This window comes from Typopeltis vanoorti, chromosome 5, assembly GCF_054136105.1.
Source record: "Typopeltis vanoorti isolate ZY-2024b chromosome 5, IOZ_Tvanoo_1.0, whole genome shotgun sequence".
Classification (NCBI taxonomy): domain Eukaryota; kingdom Metazoa; phylum Arthropoda; class Arachnida; order Uropygi; family Thelyphonidae; genus Typopeltis; species Typopeltis vanoorti.
This window is the reverse complement of record NC_143553.1, coordinates 68,860,505-68,887,345: the sequence shown is the minus strand read 5'-3', so window position 1 is coordinate 68,887,345 and position 26,841 is coordinate 68,860,505. Positions and strand designations below refer to the sequence as shown.

General features: G+C 34.7%; 1 protein-coding gene across 6 annotated transcripts in view; it reads left to right on the top strand.

The window, feature by feature from the left end:
* Slu7 (Pre-mRNA-splicing factor Slu7) overlaps nt 1–26,841 on the top strand; it is a 221,456-nt gene that overhangs the window by 138,929 nt on the left and 55,686 nt on the right. For all 6 annotated transcript variants that reach the window (XM_090392500.1, XM_090392499.1, XM_090392498.1 and 3 more), the window contains exons 9-10: nt 9,872–9,939; nt 19,407–19,603. In XM_090392500.1, the coding sequence (XP_090248626.1) occupies nt 9,872–9,939; nt 19,407–19,603 (265 nt within the window). The remainder of the gene's footprint in view (nt 1–9,871; nt 9,940–19,406; nt 19,604–26,841) is intronic.

Sequence of the window (26,841 nt, the reverse complement as noted above, 5' to 3'; positions counted from 1 at the left end):
TAATTGGAATCGGTGGATTATAGTTTGTAACAGTTTTTTTACTTTTTAGTGCCTTACATCAGTTATGTACCCTGAAGATGCCAACAGCCTTAGTTGGTGAAACTAGTTGGTATAACATAGTTATTTATTATATGCACTTGATCAATATAATCTCATTAAAAGTCATTCCAGAGCTTTTTGGTCAAGAAAATTAAACGTTTTTTAACATCCTCACTTATGTTCACATCATTTGTGCTATCTTCTTTACCATTCCTGATTTGTTTTTTTTTTTATTATTCTGCAAATGATTTTGCATCCCTTATACTGACTACACACAATTAATAAAATCAAAGTTAATTGCACAATGGCAATACTCATTGCAGAATGCACTGGCAAACAAATTACATGCGATTAAGCTTGACAGTCTAGTCAACATACGAAGAAAAGAAAGGAAGTTGTTCTTGCTAGACTCTGCATAGGTCACAGTTATCTCACATATTCTTATTTACTGAGGGCTAATGACCCACCTATGTGTTGGAAATGCAACACCTGTCTTACCATTAGTCATATTCTAGTGGAATGTGAGTGCTTCACCAGAAAAATCAAATCAATCATGTCTCTCAATTTAAATAATACAGCATTTAAACTTAGGAATAAGAAATTTATCATGATTGACTGAAATAAACTCAAAATGAAGTTTTATAGTGTGATTTTGCTGTAATTTAGTAATTTATGGCACTCTCACATTGACTAAATCACTCTTTCTTTTAACTGTACTCCATGAACAGCTTAATCAGTAAATAAAAAGTTTTTATTTTTTACTTTTTATTTTTTTTTTAACTTTAGTATCTGTGGGGGAGATAATCATCGTGATTTGCTTATACAATGGTTTAGGATCTGTTCAGCTCATTTCATACCTATTAATTTATTGTCCATCTTTTCTTGCTGTTCTTGTAAAATTAATATTCTCATATTAAGGAAGACTTATGCAACACCTTTTGGTTGGAAAGATCATTCTTCGATTGATTCTTGTCATGATGTGAGGTGACTTAGCCATTCTCATATATTATACTGGTTCACTAAGCTAACTTACTCACTCAGATGAAGTCCACAGCTCAGTCATATTGGTGATGACCTTTTATTGGAAGGATCTGGAATGCAAAGAACCTTTATAAAGATTTTTTCATCTGAAGGCGAATTAGATTGGTCTTAGATGGCGGTAGCATGGTTTTTTCTTGTGGAAATTTAGGAAATTTAGATTCTATCATTATCCCTTTATAGATTATGCTGGTTTTTTTTTTTATATAAAATTTTTATATATAAATGATTATTATTTTAGAAATATTTCATCTGTTTAACTACAAACAAAGAAACTATTTTTTTTTATTTTGCTTAGTTTAATGAAATACTTTATTTCAATTCATTGGGGAATAATACAAATAAACTAAAAATTAGAAAGCAAGTAATAACAATTAACATCTCTAGTTTTTTTATTTATTCATATGAAGTTTCTTCCCTTTTCTCCCCTGTTCCTATTGGGGTGAGTTGAGCCCCCTCAAGGGGGGTTAAGTATTATGGCTGTAGATCCGTGTGTTCACGGGGCCGGTTTGCCTGCTTGCGGGATGAAAATCCCCAGATAAACTGGGGGAAAACCCTGCTGTCCACGCCCAAGACCGGCTAACTTGGCTATGGCTGAGGAAGATCCTTAAGCTCCTCACGTCATCGACGGGAATCGAACCCAGGACACTCCTTCCCCAGGCATGTGGTTGCAAAACGCATAGCCACTAGGCTAACCGAGTGGACAACATCTCTAGTGAAAAATAATATTTGAACATGTTTAAACAATGGAAAGCATGCATTTGCTATTATCCTGGCTGCTGATTCATAGGTTGCTGTTTGCTATCGGCAGATATAAGTGTAAATTAAAGATGCCAAAAAATTATATTGTTATTTAATCCTGTATTATCCAAGTGTAAGCAAACAAAATTTGCACCTGAAATAATTTCAGGACTGGGCAACTTGTATAAAGAAGCTAATGACTTCATATCACTTGCCTTAGTATTCCATAACACAAAGCACATCTGGTTATGAACATGTATAATGCTATGTGTTATGGGGAGATACCGGTTTTGACCGTTATCGAGGTCTCATCAATGAGAGCTAGACCCAGAAGTGATATCAAGGTTTAAGTAATGCAGAAGTCATATTTCAAGGATTAAACCAAGAATATAATTTTTTATATAACCAAGTTGGAAAACTTCCAACATCTATCTCTAATCGAGAGTATTTTAACAATAAGGTGTGACATGTTTTGGCTACTCATATATGGAAATATGACTTCTGCATTACTTAAACCTTGGTATCGTTTCTGGGTCTGGCTCCCACTGATGAGACCTCAATAAATGGCGAAACCAGTTTGGGTAGTGCCCCTTCCCATAATGCATAGCATTGTACATGTCCATAAGAAGATGTGCTGTGCATTATGGAATACTAAGCAAATAATGTGAAGTCATTAACTTCTTCATATGAGTTGCCCAGTCCTGAAATTACTTATGGTGCAAACTTTGTTTGCTTACACTTGTATGGTATGGTGTCATTGCATTTCAACCAGTTTATTTTATAAAGCAAAATTAGGAAACTTAAATCTTTGGTTTAATAGAACAATGAATTGGAAGGTTCTGCTTCCAGCATTTTTCAGTAGTTTAGTGTAAATCAGTAGTAGTTCTGCAAAATGCTGGCTGCATTCCTAAAATATATTGGAAATGTCAGCAAGCAGCAGAAATAATACAGAATATTGATGAAGTTGTATGAGAAGGGTGCAAAACAAAAATGCAAAAGAAAGATTCCTGTTTCAGATTAGATGCTTGTAGAGAAAGCCATAATGAGAAATGAACTTAAGCATAATATGTAATTATAGTGTAGGATGAGTGAAATATTTTAAAATGTTACACAATAGTCAAAAAGCAAAGATTATTTGAAGAAATGACCAGTGACAGGGATTTGGTGCTGTAGGCAAATTTGCAAAATTAGTAAAAGAAAATTTATAAAATTTTGCAAATTTGCAAAATTAGTAAAAGAAAATTTATAAAGAGCCTGTGTAGCTCAGTGGATGTGGCATTTGCCAACCACGGTGCTCGGCCGCACGAAGGAAGACTTGGTTTCGAGTCTAGTCGGCGACTAGAGGAAATTTTTCTAAGCCTTTTTTCGACCGGTTCCCGAGTTAGTCGATCTCTGGCACGGGCAAGCAGGTTTTCCCTCCCGGAAACTCGGGTTTTTCGTCCTGTAAACTCAAGAAAATCGACTGTAGAACCCACATTATTTCAGACATTAAATATATTGTGTTAGGGTTAGGGACCACGAGATGGCGGCACATTTGAGCCGTCTCTCTTCACTGAGTACCGCTTAATTAGTGATAGCCTTGGGCCATCAATCTCTGATTGGAACCAGTGGAGATTGAACTGCCCACTCAGTCTCCAAAAAGTTAGATAGGGCTAAATGGCCTCGCCTACTCCCTGTGTACGGGAATAAAAAGGCATTAGCTGATTTTTTTTTTTTTTTTGAAAATTTATATCTACTGAGCAGATATATAACATTGACAAAAATTGTTTGTTTTGGAAAATATTACCAACAGTAAATTTGGGTTACAGAAGTGAACCCGACATTTCTGAGGGGAATAAGCTAAGAAAATTTCAAAGGCAGATTTTATCAAATTGTGCAAAGTACACATGAATGATAACCACCAGTTATTGGAAAAAATAGTCTTCCCAGAGCCATAGAATGAAATATATTGGTAAGTTAGTGAAGTGTATGGAAAAAATGCCATGAGTGAAGGAATGATGAGAGGATTGTGTAGGGTATTCAGTGAAAAGAGGACAACGTGTACAATGAAGACCAAACTGGCTGCTCATTATTAATCACTCTAATCTGCTTGACCAGGTGAATGAGAATATTTGCCATTTCTGAGTTGAGTGCACATTTCTCATTCTTTATTACACAAAATCATCAGAGAATGCTCATGGCACAAATTATATGCAAGATGGTTGCCAAAAGATGGGTGCTCACTGATGGTCACAGGAAAAACGTGGTGGTAGCACTGAACTTTTTTTGTACTGGTATTGTAATGGTGATGAATATTTGAACCACATTATGATAGGAAATGAAACCTTGAATTCAACCAGATGCTTTTCTCTAGGATCAGTATATTGTGCTTTGTTCATTGACTTGATGTCTTGAGGAACAACAATAAATGCAGATGCTTGCTATGAGACTAAAAAAAATTGCAGCAGTCTGTTTGAAACAAAAGATGATGGGGAATTGTGTGAATTGCTAACTGCTTAAGCAGCTTAACCTACAAGTTTTCTAGCAGCCATCCTATAGCCTTGATTTTGCACCCAATGACTTCCATTTTTTTCTCCACTTGAAGATATTTTTAGCAACTCAGTAATACAACAGTGATGACGGTGGTGTGCAGACGTGAAGACCATGGAAGATTGGGTCAAAACACTGCTGACTACTTCTTCAGTGAGGAATACAAAAACTTGTGCCCTGATATGATAGATGCCTCAGTGTAAGGGAACGAAAATGTGGAGAAGTATCTGACAGTGTGTGTAAACTTCTGACAATAAAGTAATATTGAAAATGTTGTCATTTCATTCATTTACAAACAATCGGAACTTAGTTTCTGGATGTGCTCTTATATTAAGGTTCTGAGGATGAAGGATATGTAGTTGTGAAGATTTTGAGGAGCTGATTGATTGATGCCCAAATCTTGCAGACTCAGCCTTAACTGTTAACAGACGTAAAATCAGTTAAATCGCTTAAGAGGAGACATTTTAAAACTTATGCTTATGTTATTATATTCTGCTAAGAATTCAGATTCATTCATGCACCTATAGATTCATTACTCTAACTAAATTTTTACAACACTAAACTCGAGTCAGCATGTATGTTTTTTGCAACTCGCATGCATCTTTCACTTATCAGCTGGTGTAACACTTTTTGTTTTAAAATTGGAACTGGGCCTGCACTGGCATTTTCTAAATATGAATTTTATTTCTTTCTGTTTCATTTAAATACATTCACACCTATGTTATTGATCTTTTGAAACCATTCCAGTGATTCACTCAAAGTGCACCTGTATGCACTGCATGTGTAGTGACATATTAATGAATATGGAGAGGGAGGAGATTACAAGTATGCTCACTATTAAAGCTCCTTCATTGTTTTGAACATTTATGGGATATTGAAAATAAATTTCAGAACTTGAACAACTCTCAAAAAATATTTTAGTCAGTAAATTAGAAATAAATTAATTTTTACAGTAATTACATGCTTTCTGTGTAATTACTATTAAGTTTATAGTACACTGAATACAGGAAAACCCGCTTAATGTGAATTTGATGTGTGTGATAAGCATATGCCAACAAAAACTTTCCTAGCTAAAACTGAAGCATCTCAACCAGAATATAAAGTATCTAAAGATTGTCTTGTGCTCTTATTAGGAGGCAATGCAGAAAGCGACTTTAAACTCAAGCCTATGTTAGTTTATTGTGTGCGAAATCCAAGATGTAATATTTTGAAGAAATCATCAAAATTGGAAAAGAACTTGGATTAAATGAACTGGATTATAAAGATGTGAGAAACTTGGTCAATTCCCATTCAGAACAGTTAAGCGAGCATGATCTCCTTCAACTAGAAGAAGTGTGTGCATATGAAGAAGAAGATAATGAGTGTGAACAAGAAGAGAATGTTACAACTAAACAGCTAACTGCGAAAGAACTTGAGCTAGTTTTCAATCACATTGAGCATGCTAATGAAATTTTGTTTGATGCTGATCCCAGTCTGCTGAAATCTTGATAAAACATTTGCCAGCTATTGCAAATTGCATGACAAGATGAAAAAGTCGAGCATGATTCAAACATCTTTACTTAACTTTTTTTGTAAAAAAGTAGCTCAATCAAATGTTCGGACATTAAATAAAAATTTAAGCAATTGATTTTTATTAACTTTGATGATTTTATCCTCTAATATAGCTTATACTGTAATTTATTTTTCCAAATTTATGCTAACTGATGGATGAATTAATATTATTGCTATTGTTTATTGCATTTGCTTAATGCAGTTTTGCTTAGCGTGCATTAATTGATGGCTTAATTGCGTTAAGTGAGGTGTGCCTGTAGTGATTTGTGGAAGTTTTGCGACAAAACTTGATGGCTTTCCCCCAGATCCCCACATGCTTTTCTGTGTATGCTCTCAGCCAGTAGCCACAAATGCTGTGGTAAACCACTGCAAAGTAATTAGCCTCAAAGAGAAATACAGATGGCCACAAATCATCCATCCCACATATTGGAAATTGGTTATTTTTAAATTGTGCTAGTTGTTAGCAAGAAAAATGGTTTATAAAAATTCTGTCATTTCGTATAAAATGAATATCAAGATTGATGTATTGTTCTTCTGCACCAAGGCAAAATGTGCATGTTATCTAAAATGGATATATTTTATTCCTTTTTTTTTTTGCCCATTTCATTACTGGACTTCACCCCTCTGCTAATTAATCTTTTGAACTATGTCAATGATTTACTCAAAGTGAATGATCTCATCCATGTCTCTTTGCTTAGTAGCAAAATGATTAATGCATGTTTGTGTGTGGGAGAAGGAGTTATTAATGCAATCAACCATTAAAACTGTTTTGTTTTGGACCTAAATGTTGAATTCAAAATACATTTCAGTACATCTGAAACTTACACATGTATATTTTAGTCAAAAGATTACTGTAATTAATTAAAAATATCTAATTACTGTGATGTTAATAGTAAAGCCTGTTGATATTCTGAATTAGTAACAAGTAGAAACTTGCAGTAATTTCTCAATGGCTAAATAAGAGAAAGCTATTTAAACTATTGATTATGTTTAAGGAACTAATCAATCAAATTTCATAGATAAATAAAAGAAATAGGGAGAAAACTCTTTTTTTTGGATACTCTGCCACAATATGTCATATTTGTCCCTGTAGCATGATATACAATACCTGCAAAGACCAACATCCATAAATGATTACAGTAAACCACTACAAAGTGAATAATCTTAAAGGGAACTAAATGCATCTGCAACTCACCATCCATACCTATATCTGGAAAAATGAAATGCCGAAGAAGAATTCACAGGTTTGGTAAAGAAGTCAGTCATGTAGTTCGCTTCTAAAATTTTTAGAATGGTTGAGAAAAAGTTCCTCTGATCAATGACTAGAATCAAACTTCCAAATCTTTCTTCTGCAAACCTAGCAGAAAGAAAGAACATTTGTTTCTGATCCAAGAAAACAAAGCTTACATAGCATTTATATCAGAAGACATTCAAGAGCAAAATAATAACCTTGCCTTTGCATAAAACCGTTACCAATGAAAGTATTAAAAATTATAATTTCCTTAGCATTTCATTAATTTGGGAGCTAATGGAGGACTCGGTGTATAATAAATAGCATAATACTGCATTACAGCTGAAGGCACACTATTTCCTTATACTAACTTACTAACTAGATGTCTATTCAGACTGGTGTTCTGTTAGCTTCCATTAACTGTGACATTTGGCAAATCATGCAAATTGGTTCTTCTCCTTTTTTCCTAACAGCTGATCTTGGTTGAAAATTTTTTTAGTAAACCAGAACATTTTTTTAAATGTAATTTTAATGTTTTGAGAACTTTCGTAATTGACACTAAATTAATCTGTTTATTCAAAGAATATTTCTGATATTGGGGAGGGGTAAAAAGAGAATGAAATTTTTCAGAATGGATTTGCACATTTCATCTAAATGATAAGTTGGTTTGATTTATATTTTGTTGATATAAAAATTTCTAAAATATCGTTATTTTGCAGTAAATAAAGGCTTTCTGACATATTCAGTTTCTAAGAAATATCAAGAAATGAATTTAATCCATATTCCATCAAGTATGAAATTTAACATTGACAACAGGATCAAAGCAATAATATCTTTATTGTTTGACTTGCATACTTTTTTATTTGTTTGTTTTAAATTTGATATTTGTTCTCCAAATTGTTGCTTTATTCTCTATTCTTATCCACTGATGAACTGTTCCTGGATTCAGACTTGTGTTTTAGCAAGACCAGCTGACAGTTATAGTAGACTTATTATGGGAAGAGGCACTACCCAGATCAGCTTCAACCTTTATTGAAGTCTCATTACAGAATACATGTCCAGAAGGGGAAATGCACTGTGGGATACTGAGACAATTTGATGTGAAGTCAACAGCCTCTGCATACAAGTAAACAAGTCACGAAGATACTTAACCTGCAAACTTTTGTTTGCTTTGTTCATGCTTGGATATAGGATTAAACCAAGGATATAATTTTATGTAAAGTGTAATATAGATACCTAACTAAAGGTGCCAAGAGAGAAGCTATTCAATACGCTGCAGTTATATGGTGTCAATGGGGCATTATATCAAGCAATACTTAGTCTTTATTGGAGTTGTAAGTCAGCAGTTAGAATTGAAGGAAGTACAGGAAGATGGTTTAATGTTAAATCTGGTGTGAGACGAGGATGTACATTATTCCCTCTGTTATTCATTATCTATATGGATCACATTATGAAGGAAAGTGGTATTAAACCTTAAATCAAAATTGGAGATGTTAATGTCAGCTCTTTGCTTTATGCAGATGATGTTATACTTCTAAATAAATCCGCTACAAGTCTGCAAGATTCTCTGACTGAATTGAATAACTGTTGTAATAGATATGGTATGAAGGTCATCAATAAAAAGACAAAGACAATGAAAATAGGCAGAATCATTGAAAATGTCAACTGTGTTGTGAATGGAGAACATATGGAACAAGTAAAACATTTCATCTACTTAGGCACGATTTTTAGTGAAGATGGTAAATTAAATATAGAAATAGACAACAGAATCAACAAAGCTGTTAATGGTAGGAAGTCAATTGAATAAATTCATATGGAATAAGAGAGAAATTAGTCGGAACACTAAATTAGCTGTATACAAGACTGTGTTCAAACCAGTTTTAACTTATGGATCTGAGAACTGGGTTAGAAGTAAAACACTTGACCAAAGACTAGAGACTGCAGATGTGAGAGTCCTGAGAAAGATTAGAGGCATCCACAGATGGCATCAATGGCAATATCATATTAAAAACGAGGATATTAGGAAAGAACTTGACATTTTCAGCATCCAGGAATGCGTTAACAGAGCTAATCTCAGATGGTATGGTCACTTCAGAATGGACGAGGAAAGATTAGCAAAACGAGTGTTTTCTGCCAGGTTGGCAGGAAAATGACCCAGAGGAAGACCAAGATATAGGTAGATTGATATGGTACAAAGTGCCTTAGACGATAGAAATATAAGATCTGATAATGTTGGAGTCTTGACAAATAACAGACTGATTTGGAGGAAAATTGTAGATAGGAAGTTAGTAATGATGTAAATTTTTCATGTGGTACTAACATATCCTGTACATCCCTTGAGGGTGGCAGGAATTTGATGATGATGATGACTAAATTAGGTATCTGATTTAGTTAGATAATCATGGATTGGTACACTTATTTATATATATGTGTGTGTGACCCACAGATGAAAGGTTGCAGAACTTATAACACATCAGTGGTGAGTATGAAAATAAGAAGAACATAAATTTAATGTTTTTTTTTTTTTTTTTTTTTTTTTTTTTTTTTAATAGTGTAAGTAATTTAACTATAGTCTTTGTGGACAGAGAAATATGCTGTGTCCATTAGTTGCATGTTTACATTTGTGTGTGTTTTTGGGAGGTTTGTACATAAAAATATTTAAATATTTTAAGGCATTTTAATTTGTTTTCTGAGAATCATGAGAAGAGTATATTATAGTCAGTCATAATATATATTTTTCAGTCTTCAGTATGCTGGTGATAATTTCGTCAGGTACACTGGTGATACAGAAAGACATGCTCAGGCTCAATGTAAGTATGCAGTTTGTTGCACTGATAGAGATGGCAGAAACTAACTTACTTATTGAAAACTTGCTGATAATCAGCAGTTTATTTAATTTTGCATAATTCCAACAGGTTTTTAATTTATAAGTTTTAACTGAAATTGTAAAAGATATTGTTTGAAGTTTTGTCTTATGAAATACCTGATATATTGCCTTTTTTTTTTTAATTATTACATACATCACTCAATAGGTTGAAAGCTAATTAACAGATAGAGATCACATAGTTTTACACTGAATATGTGACCTTATTTTACACATTTTTGTAAAATGAGGGTTCTGAACCATTGTCCAATTCTCACATTGCTTTTGTATACATATTGCTCCATTAGTAGCATCCACTTGACCATGTATAGAATGATGATTCAACATTGCATTAGGAAGAATTGCAGTGCCTTTGGGTTGGAACAGCCTGGATTTGCATCCGATCCATTTATAATGCCTTTCAACTAAAATTGAGCTATTCTTGCATGACTGTCTCTGCACACAGAATAAATAAAGCATCCAGAAAAACATACATTTAAACAGACTTGATTTGTCTAATATCTTAGTTATTCTGCAATAATCACAAAACCTGAAAGAATGAGGAAGGACTTGCCACTTGAAACTTAATCATATTCTGTATTAATTGAAACTTTTATTCTGATAATACAACATAATCAAAAATCATGCTGACCGTGATGTTTCCTTTTAACAATGTTGTTACTCTTTATGTGAATGAAAAATCAATTGGTGTTCAGCAAAAAAAAAATTATATATTATTATTATTATATGAGTATCTCATTTGGGGAGACCCACACTGACTATTATTCATTCACATTATATTTATTGTACCTCTCCTTAAACATTCACTGTCAGTGCACTCACAACTACCCTTGGTAGTCTAATCTAGTCAAGTCTAATTTGCACCCTTACTAACTATACTCTTACACAACTTCTAAGAGTGACCCCTAGTTCTCTCTCTCAATTTGACATGCATTGAAAATTTTTTGTATCTGTGGGAAGTAATGGAAAGACACACTATCAGGTTGATAGCCAACTTGTATAAGGAGCAAGAAGCCACAATAAGAACAGGTATTGGATTAACCGACTGGCTTCAAGTTGGAAAAGGAGTTAGACAAGGATGTTTACTTTCTCCTCACTTGTTTAGTGTATATGCAGAGGACATCATGCGTGAAGTATTGGATGAGCTCAGGACAGGATTTACAATACGAGGTAGATTGATCAGTAATCTGAGGTACGCTGATGATACAGTACTCCTTTGTAATGACATGGAAGAACTAGGACTAATTCTTGACAAAGTTAACAAGATCAGTAATAATAGAGGACTTCAACTCAATTCTAGCAAGAGAAAGATCATGGTTCTCAAAGGAAAAACATACAGAGAAGCTCTTGAGAAACAAATGTATCTTAATGGAGAAAGAATTGAGGAAGTCAGCAAGTTTGAGTACCTGGGATCCATTATTAATGTGAAGAATTGCTGTTCAAAAGATGTCAGAAAAAGGTTAGGAATGGCTAAAACAACAGTCAGAGACCTGTCTAAAATCTGGAAGGATGGATCTATCTCCATGGGAACAAAATTGAGGACTTTGGATGCAGTTGTTTTTCCAACAGCGACTTATGGATGCAAGACTTGGAACCTAAAGAAGTCAGATAAGAAATGGATATCTGCTATAGGCTGTTGAGGATATCATACACTGAAAGGCATACAAATGAATGGGTGTTAGAAAAGATTAGTAGAACTTTAAGGCTCCTTAAGGATATTGACAGAAGAAAATTAAAATATTTTGGACACATAGAAAGGATGGAAGGAGGATTTCTCAGAACAGTAATAGAAGGTAAAGTTCCTGGAAAAAGAGGCAGGGGTAGACCATCAATGAGATGGATGGATGGCGTGTGTGGAGTGACTGATCTTCAGAGAGTTGAGGCTGCCAGAAGGGCAAACAACAGGACTACATGGTGAGGCCTAGTGTGGAACATCATCGAGCACTGGAGTGACCATACGGCATCTGTAGATGCCCAGTGAACACAGACTAACTATACTCTTACACAACTTCTAAGAGTGACCTCTAGTTCTCTCTCTCAATTTGACATGCATTGAAAAATTTTTGTATCAATCTCATAGAATCCTTTTAGTAACTTATAAGTTTCTATCATGTCTGCTCTTCTCTGTCTGTTAACCAAACTCTGCAGTCTACACACCCTCAGTCTATCTTCATAGAGAACATTCCACAGACCTGTCACAACAGCAACCTTTATCTTCAGTCAGTTTTATCTGTGAAGATATTCTGGGTGTTTGACTCTATTATGAGTATACATTAACATTTCTTGAACTGTTGAATATAGTAAAATTAGTCATAGTATGTAGTACAGTTGAGCATCAGTTGAGTAGTTCATCACATAAGTACAGACTCATTTAAAGAACGCATGAAGCCAAGTGGTATGATGGTTTTTTTTTATGATGCTCACTGCAGATTAGGATAACAATGCTTGGAAGTTGCTGTTTCCTCACTAGGTAGTGGTTATTGTGTAAACCTGATTACACAGTTATCTGACTGTGTAATCAGTTTTACACAATTTTTTTGTGTAACTTTTCTGCCGGTCTGGTTGGCCGAGTGGTTAACATATCCACTCTCCAGCTAGAAGGCTGTGGGTTCGAATCCCGCCATGGGCATAGCTATTTGTGATGTCTGTGAAAATACTAGTGGTGGTGGTGGGCAGTAGATGATGAGGGTTGGTGCAGTTTGCTATAGTTGGTGAATTGAGTGGTGGATGCAGGGTTGTAGAGTAGGTGCCCTCCCTTGATGAGTCTTTGGATTCCTTGGAGGTGTCATGTAATAATAATAATAATAATCGTAGTTTATTCACAATATGAAAAGGGAAAAGAGATTTACATTAAAAATTAAAGATTGCAAATTATGGTCTTCCAAATCTTGAGCTAGTTGTAGGAGTAGATGTCAGATGGAGTTTTATAGATCAAGAATTCAGAGCTTCCAAAGAATCAAAGAAAACAAAGTTCCATGCAACATTATTTCTCTTTATTCATATGCTTTATTACAGATACTTTAAATGGTGAGGTAATCTCTATCAGCAGAATGAAGGTACAATGAGTTGTCACTTTCTCCTATTAACTGTAGAAATATGTAACCATTTGAAGTAGCTATACTGTGGCATATTAGTGAAGATCACTACAGTGTTGAATGTAAATTTTGTTTTCTTTGATTAGGATGTTAGTGAAAAGAGAAGGAGTGGCAGGTTGGACTGGCCATTTTTGTTGAGTGTGCAATTCTGAATATGCTTGTAAAGGAAAGTGTTAAGTCTACAGAGTCTTGGGTACTGCTGATAATTTTTGGACTATACTTCACATAATTAATTCCATTCACTATTTATCTAACAAGAGGAGATTGTTGCTTGTTTGTGAATGTTTGGAATTCTATAGATTTGAATAGAAATTCAGAAAAAGTTTTATTTTTTATCATATCTGGTGACTAAAAAGAAACTTGGAAAAAATTACTTTTGTAAGAATTCTACCTGTTCAGTGCTGGATGGAAGATTCGATAATAATGCCAACATATTATTATTATTATTTTCATTTGTGGAATTGCATTTCTCAGTCTTGGTAATTATGATAACCATGTTAGTTGGCTTTTATCTCTCTCCTTTTTACTGATGTCTGATCAGTTTTATGCATTTTTCTTTGCGTTTGCTTTTTTGTTTGTCTTTTGTGCAGCATTGTGCAAACATTGATTGATTCAGTAAGAGGTATTTGGTCTGGTTATCTGCAAAGATAGAAAAATCAGAACTCCATGTTGGACTCAGGAAATTAAAGAGGCAGTCAAGGAAAAGAAGAAAGCATATTGAAAGTTCCTAGCAACAAGTCAGCTTGCACTTTGGGAGAATACAGAGAAAAAAAAAGTAAGGAAGCAAAGCACTGTGTAAAACTAGTTAAACAAAAGTCTGGAAGTTTCAAACAAACAAGCAGTCATAGAAAACATTCAAGAGGAATGCAATCAGGAGTACCTATCTGTACTTAAGGTAGAAAAAAACTATCCAAAAAAACCTGAAATGCAGAAAGGCAGCTGGAGTAGATGATAATTGACCAGAAGTACCCAAAAATGGAGGAACAAAAGTTCTACAGCAGCTACACTGCATAATTAAGAAAGCCTAGTTAGAGGGACAAATTCCAGATGATTTAGAGCAGGATTCTGATAGCACTCTATATAAAAAGGGAAATAAAACCGAAGGTGAGAATTATAGAGGCATTTCCCTTCTGAGTGTTACAAGATTTATGCAAGCAGACCTGAAAAAAAAAGGCTAAAAATTGTGAGATGAAGTTAATCTCTTGCCTAAAGAGGTGATCAGGTTTAATGTCATGTCACTTTCCTTCACAGTGTGATTAATATACAAGGGTTGTTCGATAAACTATGCAAAAATGAAGAAAACATAATTTTTTTTGGGACAAACAATTTTTATTTTCCAATATAGTCTCCTTTGAGGTCTATACATGTAGTCCAATGATGCTAGAGTTTTTTGATCCCTTCCATATAGTACGATTTGTCCAACTCTTCAAAATGGGCAGTTGTTTCGGAATCACCTCATTGTTTGATGAAAATCTCTTTCCTGCCAGCCATAGTATGATGATGGAAACAGATAGTAGTCCGAGGGAGCCAAATCTGGAGAGTAGGGGGAATGCGAAAGGACTTCATAGCATAAATCGAACAATTTTGCAGTAACAATTGCAGAAGAGTGAGCGGGTGCGTTGTCGTGGTGAAAAAGAATCTTTTTTTTGCCAAGTGTGGTCATTTTTCCTTTATTTCATTATTTAAACAATCCAGCAAAGATGCATAATACACTTGTAATTGTTTTTGTTTTGCCTTTTCCAAGAATTCTATGAAGATTATGCCACGAGCATACCAGAAGATGGTGGCCATAACCTTTCCTGCTGAAGGAACGGTTTTCACTTTCTTTGGTGCAGATTCCCTGCTTGCAACCCATTGTTTTGAATGTTCCTTGGTCTCAAGCTGGTAGTGATGAATCCATGTTTCGTCCACTGTTCCGAAACAACACAACAATTCCTCTGGATTCCTTTGAAACAGCTTCAAGCTGTCCTTGCAACAGTTCACACATTGATGCTTTTGATCCAGTGTGAGCAAATGTGGCACCCAACTTGCGGATAGTTTTCTCACATGTAAATGTTCATGTAAAATATTATGTACACGGTCATTTGAGATGCCCACAGCCTTAGCAATTTCATGCACCTTCACTCTTCTACCATCCATCACCATATCATGGATTTTTTCAATCATTTCTGGAGTAGTGACCTCAACAGGGCATCCAGAACGTTCAGCGTCACTTGTGCTCATATGGCCACTTCAGAAGTTACTAAACCACTTATAAATTTTCTAATCAAAGGTGCAGACTCACCATAATGTTTATCAAGCTTAGCTTTGGTTTCCTGAGCTGTTTTGCCTTTCAAAAAATAATGTTTAATCACTACATGAAATTCTTTCTCATCCATTTTTCACAAATCACAGTACTTGATCGATTAAATGAATGCCAAACACAGAGTAATAGATCTATCTGACTGAAACTTAGTGTGTGTGTGAGTGATCCTCCAACAGTTGCCAGCAACTAAAAATAATCTCGATATGTACTGGTGGCACCATCTCTCTGACTTTGCACGAACAGCCCTTGTAGACATTCACAAACATCTATGCATCTGGTGGAATTCGAACCTTCTGCCTCTTGGTTGGAAAGCGGTTATGCCAACTTAACATCTTGTAGTCATATACTAGTTTTATTTAGCAGGACAACATTATCTTCCTAAAGAGCTGTGATTAACCTCTCCAGTTTTGATAACAGGTTTAATGCCAGTTTCCTTTGTATGCGATTCATACGGTGGAGATAATGTGTGCCCTTGTCTGATACTTGATTTTACATCAGACCATCTTCCTGTATCTCCTTAACTTCTGATTGCTGACTTACAACTTAAATATAGACTGTGTATTGCTCAGTACAGTTCACATTTACATTATGTGACTGTAGATTTGAAAAGGTTTTTTTAATGTGAAGTCATTAGCCTCTATAACAAGTAGACTAATCATGAAGAAACTGCATGCATGAACTTTGTTTGCTTACACTTGGATAATGGATTAAATAAGAATATAATTTCATTTAACTTTTTTTTTCTTATTTTCTTTTTTTAATGTCAGTTGTACCTACAAAGGATTTGAAAACTGTCATTCATTTAATACTGTGGTTGGGCTAAGAGCTTGGTAATCTATATATTTGATGCTGGTTAAGCACCAAACACAATCCTTTTTTCTTCTGCTTACTGCCTTTCATTAACCAGGGTAGTAATCTCATGCCTGGTAACAAAAGTTATTCATCTAAAGAATTTCATGGATATACATGCCAGTAAGATTTGAAACTGCAGCCTGGTGGCTCATCAGTCTTTACCCCCCCACACACACATTTAAAATTTGTTAATCTATTCATCCACTTTGAACATGACAGGATACACATGCATTCACGCAGTTTTACATAGATATTGCACACTGCCATACTTTGATAAAGTAAACTGCAGGAGGAAGGAACAACATAAACAGTCACATTTGTATGTTAAGGATTAAAAGGAAGAAAGGATTAAAAGCTATTTTAATTCTTTCTGTCAGTCACAGAGACATCTTTAGGGAGTACAAACTAATACTTGTAACACACACACACACACACAAAGACAACACAATACTAAACGTAACACGTGTATATAACACTAAAGTCCTATTTAGGTTGGGTGCCCTCTCTGGGCATACGTTATAAATTAGGATCTGTGAGGATTAATGTTTCCCATATTTTGGGAAGTTTCTTGCATCCATATTTATTTAAATATAGTTGATTTATCCTTCCCAGTATCATTAATGTATAGAGTGAATAACATTCGGCCAAGCACTGATCCTTAAATCTTGCAGACTCAATACCACTTTTGGATGTCTGTCAGTCAGTCAACCATCCTCTTATCCATGCATAATATTCTATAATGCAAACCCATATTCTCCAATTTATACAATAGTCTACCATGCTGTATTCTGTCAAAAGCCTAAGCAAAATCCAAAAGTATTATGGTGTATCCATTCTCCTTGTCTAGTTCAATTATAGAATGTGAACAAGTTGCTAAAACTTGACCTTCCCTTAATAAACCCATGTTGTTCATTGCAAAGTAGAGATTCACTACCAACCTATATCTGAATGCGAGCCCTAACCAATTTTTCCAAAATCTTCACCACCACTCCTGAGATACTAATTGGTCGATAATTGGATATACATCAGTCTTTGCACCACCCTTGTGCAGTGGAATTACCATACATTATTTCCATTCCTGTGGAATCTTTCCTGTTTTGAGACTCATATTAAACAGTCTGGTCAAAGGAATGGCCATTTCAGCTCAACACTCTTTTAGCACACATGCTGATATCCCATCAGTTCCTATTGCTGAATTCTTATTCAGTTTGTGCAACAGCTCTAATACCTCATTCTCATACACCTGAGTTTCTCTATCCAGTGAAGAGGTAGCAGTAAAGCTCAATGTTGTGTACACCAGGTTTATAGCTTTTAACAAAATGGGCGCTCATTAGTTGAACAACCCTTTCTGCATTGTAACCCTCATACCATCTGCATTAGAAGAGTTATTCTTTCATATTCATTCTTTCTTTTACTTGCAGCATGTCGATAGAATTCTTGTGTCTTTAGCACACAGAGCCAGTTTCTTTTCACTCAGACTTTGCTTTCCATACAACAGTTGTGACTATTCTAGCCTGCTGCTTATAATGTTCATAATGGATGTCATCCTTATGCAAATGGTATTCCTTCTGCATCATCCTTTTCTTATGAATCTCTTGCTTAATAAGATTACACATCCATTTGACTCCTATTCTATTTATTCTTCTAATTCTTGGGACACATTCTGATATCGCATCATTTAAGTATTGTTTAAATGCTTCCCATGCACTGTCGATATTCTTACCATCCATCAACCGATCCCATTCTACTGAACTTAGTATACATTGCAAAGTTGGTCATAATTCATAATTGGTCATAATCCTCAGTTGGTCATAATTTCCTGCTTTGTAGTTTAGCATGTAATCCTTTCTGAATGGAACATTCATAAACTTAGTCACTTCCCAAGTAAGTACCACATGATCACTGTCACCGACTAAAGGCAGAATAATTATGTCTGTAACTGAAACCTCCTCTGACACTATAATCAAATCTAACACACTTTGACCTCAAGTTCCTTCTGTCACATGCTGTTTGAGGAAGTTGTTCTGCAACGGCTCAATAAATGCATTTTCATTCTTCTCATGAGATTCTACCCATCAATATTTGGATAATTAAAGTCTCTCATTATGATTACTCTTTTCGCACTCATCTTGTCTATTTGGTGATGCATTTCTTCATCGCTAGCAACTGATCCACCAGGTCTGTAACAACACCCCACTATGTAATTGATCTTGTTAGATTCCACCTCACTCCATGCCACACTTCAAAAAAAAGTGAGAGTTCCTCAAAAATCACAACATTCAGTTGCTTCAGTGGCCAGGTAACTCTCCTAACATTAACTGAATAGAAAATCTGTGGGCCTTGGAAAATTAAATTATGATACAAAGAGGATAACTTAACGCAGTCCATTATAAAAGTATGCTTTTGAGATGCAGAAAAAAGAAAAATATGTTCTATGTTGGTAGACTCTATGCCTAAGTGAATTAATGAAGTTAATAGGAACACAGGAGCTCATATAAATTATTAGGTAATATTGGAGTTTAATTTTTGTGCATGTTTTCTTGGGAAATTAAAATTTTTCTTTAAAATGCGAGCGTTCGGAATAATGGTCTGCTTCTGTATTCGCTACTATAGCTATTAAAACCAATCAGAATTTTTGTTTTCAATCATTTTGGTTGATTGGTTGCTTGGCAAAAAGTGTTCTTGTAATGATTAATATTGGCTAAATGACTAAAAACTTTGAAATCTTTTTTTTTTTTTTTTTTGTTTGAGACAAGTAAACTCTGAGTTTACTGTCTTCATAGTAAGCTTACAAGATGGGCATAAATATTTTCAATATGGGATGGATTGTAAGTATTAATTAACTCTTGTTGAACTTGGATATATTCTAACTGTCCACTAATGACGATCCAGGTAGATTCAAAATAATGATAAGAAATATGCAGGACCCACTAAGGATTTACATCTTGTCATGCAGTAGTTGCTGTTTTGTCAACTTATGCTAAAAGTAACCATTTCTTCTAAGCCATTCATAGCGATGACATTTGATAATGTTTTATTTTTCAATCTTTGCACAATCTTTTGATGACTTTAGCTTGATCATGACTTTTCCAATGATGGATTAATATTAGGCAATAATTGAAAATTTGATGTTATTTGTAGTATTTGCATGGCAAGCATATGACAAAGGAGTTGATGTTCATCTCCAGGCAGAACCAACAAAAGCTCAGTTATTACATCAAGAATTCCAGGTTAAGAAAGAGGAATTCAAATATTCTATGAAAGACAGTATTCTAGATAAATATGGAGGGAAGAAACATCTGCAAGCACCGCCGAAGCAGTTGATATTTGCGCAAACTGTAAGTTTTAACCATAAAATAGTTATTACTCTTTTCTTTTACAATCCAACTGGCTTTATTATTATTATCATCATCATCATTAGTACTCAGTTTTTATTTTGTTATGTGATGGATACCACTGTATTAATTAGGGAAATTATAATGTAGACTAATTATTAATTACAATAAATTTCATAAATACCTCCAGTATCAAAATATCTGCCAAAGCAGAACCAAATTGTTATCATCAGGATACACAGACCATGATGTGCACGTAGGCACTAACAATGGGTAGATTGGCTGTTAGGTGCCATATGTGTGTGTTGCATGGTTATTAGTGCTCCTGAATGATAAGTAACTTTTTTATATTTTAGTTTATAATATTAGGATAACTTATTGTAGTTTTAATTAAACATATTTGGTCGTTTGAAAGTTGAGCATAAATAACTTATTGTTTAATACTGACCATATACAAATATTTTAACATTCTTTGCCTACCAATTTCGCTAGCAAAACTGGTAGGCAAAGAATATTAAAATATTTGTATATGGTCAGTATTAAACAATAAGTTTTTTATGCTTATTGTAGTTTTGTTTTAAATGGATGTGTAATTGAATGAGATATTTAGTTTTTGTAAGTAAGCTTTGTATTTTTTTGGTTTAAGTATGATGTCAGTTTGGTGCCAGTGCATGGTAAAACAATGGCAGCAAAGAACCACATTGCTGGGTGATTTGAATTTGCAGGATTTTGTACACTGCAGTGAATGTGACATGTATTCATTGCAAAAATTAAAGGATATGTGGAAGGAAATTGAAACCGGAGAGAGAGAGTGTGTGTTGTGTGTGTGTGTGTTTCAAAATGTTTCAAAAGTGAGTGAATATTAGGTGACAAGAATAGAGCAAATGTTAGAGTAAATTTCACAGGACAAAGCTTGAAATTGAAAACTTGCAGAAACGAAAAGAGATTAGCAGGGCTGAGAGGAGAGAGAAGCAAGAGGTCCAAAGTAATAATAAAGACTGAGCAAACAAACAAAAAAAAAACAAGTTAAGGAGAAAATTATGTATGAGGACTCGATGAAAGTGTAACAAAATTGTGTTTCCCTGTTGCAAAAATTCACAATATTAGTCAAGCCATACTGGTGCAAAAAAGTAAGGTGAAAGAACTAATTGCCTTGATTGGCACAAATGATCTGAGAGATATGAAGTATTTTATGAGGGAGGATATAAAGAAGTTGCTAGAAGTAGCAAAACTGAAGAGAGAGAGAGAAGGTGAAGATTGTAATTCTCCTGCCATGTTATGATAGAGGCAAACTGAGGAGGAGAAGTGTGTTGGTAGCAAATGAATTACTATGTAGATTGTGCACAGGGCCACGGCGTGCAGTTGTGCAGATTGTGCCTCGCACAAGGGCGCTTGACGATGAGGGGCGCCATTTCACCACGGGAAATAATAAAAAATATATATGTATAAATTTTCTTATTCTTGAAATATATCGTACTATATAAATTACACAATTACAAATTATAGTTAATGCAATAAAAATGAAATTTAAAATCAGTCAAATTATTATGAATTCTTAATAATCTAACAATATTTTTAATTTAATACATCACCAGTTTAGTGGAAATTATTAGTTTAAGACAGACCGTGAATTCATTCTTATGCTGTGATTTGTCCTTTGTGATGTGTGATTGTGACTGAAACAGTGACATTGTTCTGCAAATTTGGAAGGTAAGAAACTATAACATAATTGATTTTTTTTTTTGACAGTAAGCATTTGGTGAGACTTTAAAATAAAAAGGGCGGTAAAATTTACCAGTCAAAATAAATTTTGATTTTAATCGAACCTCTAGTTTTCACGAAAAATATTTATAACATTAAAAAAAAAAAAAAAAAAAATTGTAAATTACTGTTATTTTTGTTGCCACTTAAAAATAATATCAAGGAAATTTACCAGGCTCTTTTTGATATTACAGAAGATGAAACCAAAGATATCGATTCTAGAGTTCAGGCAGACAACTTAATTTCAAAGATTTATTCGTTTAAATTTATTTGCTCTGTTCATGTTTGGTACGAAATCTTAAGTCTCATAAAAGTTGCAAGCAAAATAATGCAGAATCCGACATTCGATATAGGAAAAATTACAGGAAATCTTGATTGTGTTATACAAGAATTAAATACTCACCGAACAGACCAATATTTTGCAAGTATTATTAGAATTGCAAGAGAATTAGCAAACGATCTTAATATTGATCCTATTTTTCAAGACATTTGCAAAATAGCAAAAACAAAAATATTTGGTTATGAAGCATCAGATGAGACAATGCATGATCCTAGACAAAATTTTTAAATAAATTTTTTCTTTGCAATTTTAGACACGACAATAACTTCAGTCATGGAAGGATTCATACTCTTAAAACAACATAGCAAGGACTTTAAAGTTATAAGAGACATTTAGCAAATTAAAAGATTGGAGCGATGAAGATTTAATGAAACATTGTAAAGATTTGCACTGAGCGACAATCAAGATTCCGTCAATCGCGATTTGATGGTATGACTTTATTTGAGGAATTAAAAACTTTGCAATGCTTTATTAAAAAAGAGTCGGCTCCTCAGGATGTTTTTAATTATATATACGAAAATAAATTAACCGACACATTTCCGAATACTGCGATTGTAATGCGTATTTATTTAACATTACCAATATCCGTAGCATCAGGTAGTTTTTCAAAACTGAAACTAATAAAAAATTATTTGCGGTCAACAAAGTCTGGAGAGCATCTAACGGATTTCATCATCATCATCATCAAATTCCTGCCATGTACCCTCAAGGGGTGTACAGGATATGACAGTACTACATGCAAAAATTACATCATTACTAACTTCCTATCTACAATTTTCCTCCAAATCAGTCTGTTACTTGTCAAGACTCCAACATTATCAGATCTTATATTTCTATCGTCTAAGGCACTTTGTACCGTATTAATCCACCTATATCTTGGTCTTCCTCTGGGTCGTTTTCCTGCCAACCTGGCAGAGAACACTTGTTTTGCTAATCTTTCCGCTCCCATTCTATTTAAGTGACCATACCACCTGAGATTAGCTCTGCTAACGCATTCCTGGATGCTGACAATGTCAAGTTCTTTCCTAATACTCATTTTTAATATGATATTGCCATTGATGCCATCTGTTCACGCCTCTAATCTTTCTCAGGACTCTCATATCTGCGGTCTCTAGTCTTTGGTCAAGTGTTTTACTTCTGACCCAGCTCTCAGATCCATAAGTTAAAATTGGTTTGAACACTGTCTTGTATACAGCTAATTTAGTGTTCCAACTAATATTTCTCTCTTTTTCCATATAAATTTATTCAATTGACTTCCCACCATACCAGCTTTGCTGATTCTGTTGTCTATTTCTATATTTAATTTACCATCTTCAGTAAAAATTGTGCCTAAGTAGCTGAAATGTTTTATTTGTTCCACAGGTTCTCCATTCACAACATAGTTGACATTTTCAATGATTCTGCCTATTTTCATTGTCTTTGTCTCTTTATTGCTGACCTTCATACCATATCTATTACAACAGCTATTCAATTTAGTCAGAGAATCTTGCAGACTTGTAGCGGATTTATTTAGAAGTATAACATCATCTGCATAAAGCAAAGAGCTGACATTAACATCTCCAATTTTGATTTAAGGTTTAATACCACTTTCCTTCATAATGTGATCCATATAGATAATGAATAACAGAGGGAATAATGTACATCCTCGTCTCACACCAGATTTAACATTAAACCATCTTCCTGTACTTCCTTCAATTCTAACTGCTGACTTACAACTCAAATAAAGACTGAGTATTGCTTGATATAATGCCCCATTGACACCATATAACTGCAGCGTATTGAATAGCTTCTCTCTTGGCACCTTGTCATATGCCTTTTCCAAATCGACAAAACTTAAATACAGATCTTTGTTATATTCCCATGCTTTATCGACTATTTGTCGTAAAGTGAAGATCTAATCCTGACAGCCTCTATTTGGCCTGAATCCAGCTCGTTCTTCACCAAGCTTTTCTTCCACAATTCTTCTCAACCGTTTCTCAAGTATACTTGCATAGATCTTGCCCGGAACACTCATTAGGGAAATACCTCTGTAATTCTCACATTCAGGTTTATTTCCTTTTTATATATGGGTACTATGAGAGCCATACTCCAATCATCGGGAATTTGTCCCTCTGTCCAGGCTTTCTGAACTATGCAGTGCAGCCACTGTAAGACTTTTATATCACCATACTTCAGCATTTCTGGTCGAATATCATCTACTCCTGCTGCCTTTCCACATTTCAAGCCTTTGATGGCTTTTTCTACTTCAAGTATGGATAGGCACAAATAAGTCTCATTGTCCAGTTCCCCATTCTCATATTTGCCTACATGACTCTACTTGAGACTGACTGCCATTCAAGAAGATTAGCCTCGTATTTTGTGTTGAATACTATGGCTACTCCTTCTTTTCCTTGATTGTCATTGCCTGAATATAACATTTTGTATTTATTGCTCAGAAAGGTCTCACCAGTTTTGGTCTTTTTTGTTTCAGTCACCCCTATTATGTCGATCTGGTACTTATCTAATTCCTCAGCTAGCTCCATTTCTTTGCCATTCAGGCTTCTTACGTTGATAGTACCGATCTTTAACTCTGGTGATGTTGAGTTGGGGTTTGTTTTCAGATTTGTTCCAGTAGCTGACTTTTCGCTGTTCGCCCTGGTTCCCTGGCGAAAACAATGGGGGTTTGATCGGGCGACGCCCCAGCTGGCATGAAATTTTGTCATGTTGTACCATCATTTTTTATTTATTTTTTTTATTTTGGTTTAACCAATAAGAATACAATTTGGTCGGCTAAATCCCAAATTGCCAGCCCATCCTCGTTCGTTCAGTATCAAAGTAGATACCCAACAGGGTGCACCACGAGAAGGTGAGAATCGGTTCTCTGCATTCCTTTAAAGGCTATGTGGAGGTCTCCTCTCAGTTATGCAGCTTTGACCCTTAAGCACCCTGTCTAACGGATTTATCAGTTATATCAGTTGAAAATAATATTATGGATTCATTACACATTAAAGATATTATTAAAAATTTTGTGGTGGTTAACGCAAGACGGATAAATATGTAAAATAAATCTACATTTATCGTAATTGTTATATATTTAAAAGCATATATCCAAATTATCTTTGTTATATAATAATATAACAAAATGAAAAAAATAAATAAAAAATAAATGAAACTGTATTGGAAAAAAAGTTCAGAGGCGATTGACTAAGGTGGTTTCTGGTCTCTGGAATGTAGAGTATGAAGGTAGACTGACAAAATGCAATTTGCAGAAATTGGTGGATAGGAGGAGGATGGGAGATATGATTGAGACATATAAGCTGTTAAGAGGTTATTACCAGATTAATGTCGGTGAGGTTTTGCACAGAATGGGTGAGGATAGCAGGAGAACAAGAGGTCATTCCTGGAAGCTGTATAAGGAGGATGTGAGCAAGGGAGTGAGGAACAGGTGTTTTGCATGGAGAGTGGTGAGTGATTGGAATGCTTTGCCAGAGAGTGTGGTGTGTGCAGAGACAGTGAATATATTTAAGGCACAGTATGATAAACTGTGTATATAACAGTGGACCTCCCATAATGAGTCTTTGACTCCATGGAGGTTTTTATAATAATAATAATAATAATAATATTCCTTTTTATATTAAAATAAAAGTAATTTTTGTTTATATATACAATATGTATACTTAAGTATAAAGAGCTAATAAGCTTCATTTCGGCAATGAAAACATTACTTAAATTAAGGGGATATTAAATCCCACATAGTTTTAAAACCGAATAAGAAACTCAAAGATCGGAATCAGAGAGTTTCTTGCCGAATATTGTATAGTAAACTATAAAGTATCGGCGACACTAGCGTTAGCCAATGCAAGTGATCCTAGTACATAGTACAATACCAGGCAACTCGTTGCAAAGGTGGGGGAAGGTCAGATCACTATTCTTAGGTATTTTCCATAATGTAAAAACACATTTCCTAGGAAATGTATGCTATTATTACATTATGGAGGGAGGTCACTACCCAGACTGGTTTCAGCCTTTTTTGATGCTTCATCAGTGAGTAGCTAGACCTAATACCAAAGTGTATAGCGAAAAGAACTTATGTACTCTGCGAACGAGTTTTCCAAACAGGTGCAACCATTAAGTTACTTAAGTATAAAGAGCTAATAAGCTTCATTTCGGCAATGAAAACATTACTTAAATTAAGGGGATATTAAATCCCACATAGTTTTAAAACCGAATAAGAAACTCAAAGATCGGAATCAGAGAGTTTTTTGCCGAATATAGTATAGTAAACTATAAAGTATCGGCGACACTAGCGTTAGCCAATGCAAGTGATCCTAGTACATAGTACAATACCGGGCAACTCGTTGCAAAGGTGGGGGAAGGTCAGATCGCTATTCTTAGGTATTTTCCATAATGTAAAAACACATTTCCTAGGAAATGTATGCTGTTATTACATTATGGAGGGAGGTCACTACCCAGACCGGTTTCAGCCTTTTTTGAGGCTTCATCAGTGAGTAGCTAGACCTAATACCAAAGTATATAGCGAAAAGAACTTATGTACTCTGTGAACGAGTTTTCCAATGCAAGTGAGTTTTTCACTTGCATTGGCTAACGCTAGTGTCGCCGATACTTTATAGTTTACTATACTATATTCGGCAAGAAACTCTCTGATTCCGATCTTTAAGTTTCTTATTCGGTTTTAAAACTATGTGGGATTTAATATCCCCTTAATTTAAGTAATGTCTTCATTGCCCAAATGAAGCTTATTAGCTCTTTATACTTAAGTAACTTAATGGTTGCACCTGTTTGGAAAACTCGTTCGCAGAGTACATAAGTTCTTTTCGCTATACACTTTGGTATTAGGTCTAGCTACTCACTGATGAAGCCTCAAAAAAGGCTGAAACCGGTCTGGGTAGTGACCTCCCTCCATAATGTAATAACAGCATACATTTCCTAGGAAATGTGTTTTTACATTATGGAAAATACCTAAGAATAGCGATCTGACCTTCCCCCACCTTTGCAACGAGTTGCCCGGTATTGTACTGTGTACTAGGATCACTTGTATTGGCTAACGCTAGTGTCGCCAATACTTTATAGTTTACTATACTATATTCGGCAAGAAACTCTCTGATTCTGATCTTTGAGTTTCTTATTCGGTTTTAAAACT